General features: G+C 52.5%; 1 protein-coding gene across 1 annotated transcript in view; it reads left to right on the plus strand.

Annotated features, from left to right (window-relative positions):
- LOC310962549 (uncharacterized protein) overlaps positions 1–2,308 on the plus strand; it is a gene marked incomplete at both ends in the record, with an annotated part of 9,589 nt that extends 7,281 nt beyond the window's left edge. The window contains 4 exons of the mRNA XM_083935054.1: positions 1–94; positions 756–828; positions 1,647–1,730; positions 2,180–2,308. The exon at positions 1–94 is cut by the window's left edge and continues 1 nt beyond it. Of these exons, the coding sequence (XP_083791180.1) occupies positions 1–94; positions 756–828; positions 1,647–1,730; positions 2,180–2,308 (380 nt within the window). The remainder of the gene's footprint in view (positions 95–755; positions 829–1,646; positions 1,731–2,179) is intronic.
- Positions 2,309–3,060: the final 752 nt, after the last annotated feature.

A 3,060-nucleotide genomic window follows, 5' to 3' on the forward strand; every position in this document is an offset into this window, starting at 1 on the left:
ACTCTTGTTGTGGTTTGAGGAGTTTTGAGGACTGGGAGAAACAACTTCCTGTTTCCTGTTTGTGCTCAAGTCCCGCCTCCGCCCTGCAGCCGGGGTGAGACCACGCAACACGACAACACGACAACAACACAACAACACAACAACGCAACACAATACAACACAACAACACAACAACACAACAACAACAACAGCAACAACAACAACAACAACACAACAACGCAACACGACAACACAACACAACACGACAACAACACGACAGCAACACTACAGCAACACAACACAACACGACAACAACACTACAGCAACAACACAACGCAACAACAACACGACAACAACAACAATACAACAACAATAGTTTTTGTGTTGTATAAAAATAATTTGTACTACAAGACAAATTATGGATTTTTGAATTAGCTGCTTTCTTCCTCCTCCTCCTCCTCTCCTTCCTCTCCTCCTCTCCTACGTCTCTCCTCCTCCTCCTCCTCCTCTCCTTCCTCTCCTCCTCTCCTACGTCTCTCCTCCTCCTCCTCCTTCCTCCTCCTCCTCTCCTCCTCTTCCTCCTCCTCTCCTCTTCCTCCTCCTCCTTCCTCTTCCTCTCCTCCTCCTCCTCCTCTCTCCTCCTCCTCCTCCTCTCCTCCTCTCCTCTCCTCCTCCTCCTTCCTCTTCCTCCTCCTCCTCCTCTCCTCCTCCTCTCCTCCTCTCCTCCTCTCCTCCTCCTCCTCTCCTCCTCCTCCTCTCTCTCCTCCTCTCCTCAGATCAGAGCAGCTCTGTGTGGAGTTGGACCCTGAGCCTCTGAACCTTCAGGAGAAACTGTGGGTTCACTCTGAGGTAAGAAGACGTTTCAGTTCGATCCTTCTGTTTTCTGCCTGAGTCTGAGGGCGCACTCCCACTGTGCCTCCGTACCGTGCCCCAGCACGTGTCACGGCTAAAGTCTGGTTCCTTTGACCAGTGTGAGTGCAACCGTACCACGTCCAGGAGCGGCACGCTGGCCGTCCACGGCCCGTTTGGGAGAGGTGGGCTTTAGTAAAGCACGTTTGCACGTGTACGAGCACGAGGCCTACGGCGGTTCCGAGGTCATTTCCTGTGCGCCTGTTGGGACGTAGAAAAAAGAAGGAGGGACCATGCGCGGACATTTCAAACAATGGCGGTGAAAGGTTCACGTTGGTGTGATGCGGAGGTGGAGTGTTTACTGCAGATTTGGTCGATGAAAAGATTCAAAAACAGTCGACAAGACGCACAAAAACTCCGAGGTCTACGGAAAGATCTGGAAACAAAGCCACGCATCGCCATGACGTCATCAATGCGTGTGACGTGTTACGGCGTGATGACGTATAGGCAGCAAGAAGCATTCTCCGAGGCCCAGGTAGAGTGAGTACAAACGGGCCTGGAGGGGGGGACAAGGACCCTAAAGCACGGGGCACGGGACGGAGGCACAGTGGGAGGGCGCCCTGAGTCATATTATTATGACATGAAACAAAAACTGTTTATTACAGAAAAACCACGACACAGCATCTTTCTCTGGGTTTTCAAGGACACTGCTTCATTCGTACCCCCCCCCCCACACACACACACACCAACAGAGCAGAGAACACACCTGTGTCTTAACCCTGACCTCTGACCTCTGACCTCTGACCTCTGACCTGCAGCCCTGCGGCCCCATCCTGAAGAGTTACCTGAGCTTCCCCATCAAACTGAGGATAGGAGTCATCTCAGCGCTCGCCACCATTTCGGTACGACACCACACTCTGTGACCTCCAACACCACCCTCTGTGACCTCCAACACCACACTCTGTGACCTCCAACACCACCCTCTGTGACCTCCAACACCACACTCTGTGACCTCCAACACCACACTCTGTGACCTCCAACACCACACTCTGTGACCTTTGTGGGATTTAACATTATAAATATTAATATAATTATACTGTAATAATAATATTAATAATATTAATAATAATAATAACAATAATAATATTATTATACCGCACACGTGACACTGAGGGAAAAACTCATACAAGTTTCTAAATTAAGTACGAACAGGCAGCGTGCAAGATTCACTCTCCTCCTCCTCCTCCTCCTCCTCCTCCTCCTCCTCCTCCTCCTCCTCCTCCTCCTCCTCTCCCTCCTCCTCCTCCTCCTCCTCCTCCTCCTCTTCCTCCTCCTCCTCTGCGTGTTGCAGATGGCGGCCATCGCTCTGTGTCTGGCGTTGGGTCTGGAGGAATATTGGAAAACGCCTCCAGTGGAAACTACGGTCGACGACTTCAACAGAGTGAAGTACCAACCCAAACCCACCCTCACCCTCACCTGACCCCCGCCCTCTGACCCCCGCCCTCCACCCCACGACCTCCGACCCCCACCCTCACCCTCACCTGACCCCCGCCCTCCATCCTCCGACCCACGCCCTCCGCCCTCCACCCTCCAACCTCCGCCCTCCACCCCACATCCTCCGACCCACGACTGAAGCCTCCACCCTCCATCCTCCGACCCACGACCTCTGACCCCCGCCCTCCACCCTCCACCCTCCACCCTCCATCCTCTGACCCACGACCTCCAACCTCTGCCCTCCGCCCTCCGCCCCAGGACTGAAGCCTCCATTGAAGTGACGGCGATGGTCGTAAACGTTCCCCTGCTCCTCCAGGACCTGAGTTTCCTCGTCACACAGCGTATTTATACTTGACACACTGCTCTTGAACAGATATATGTGAAAACTTTATCCAGTCACCGTGTTTACGTGACGTCTTTGTAAAGCCTGTTTTAAATAAAGTTTATTTTATGAGTGACCTGCGTGTGCGCCTCACTCCCCTCCTGCAGCCACCAGGTGGCGCCTGTGGCTGTTAAAGACTCACTCTGCAGCTGCTTTGTGTCAAACCAGAGCAAATACCTCAGTTTCCTCACAGCTTCACTCACTGAAAGCTCCAACGGGAAGATTTACAAACGCTCACCTGCACATGAAAGAACAAATACTCAGTGTTTTTAAAGGTTATGTTGTGTTTCGGACGCTCAGGAGACTGAAAACTGAACTCAAACCTGCTGCAGAACTCAATGTTCACGTGTTCCTAC

This window comes from Echiichthys vipera (assembly GCF_963691815.1).
Source record: "Echiichthys vipera genome assembly, chromosome: 20".
NCBI lineage: Eukaryota > Metazoa > Chordata > Actinopteri > Perciformes > Trachinidae > Echiichthys > Echiichthys vipera.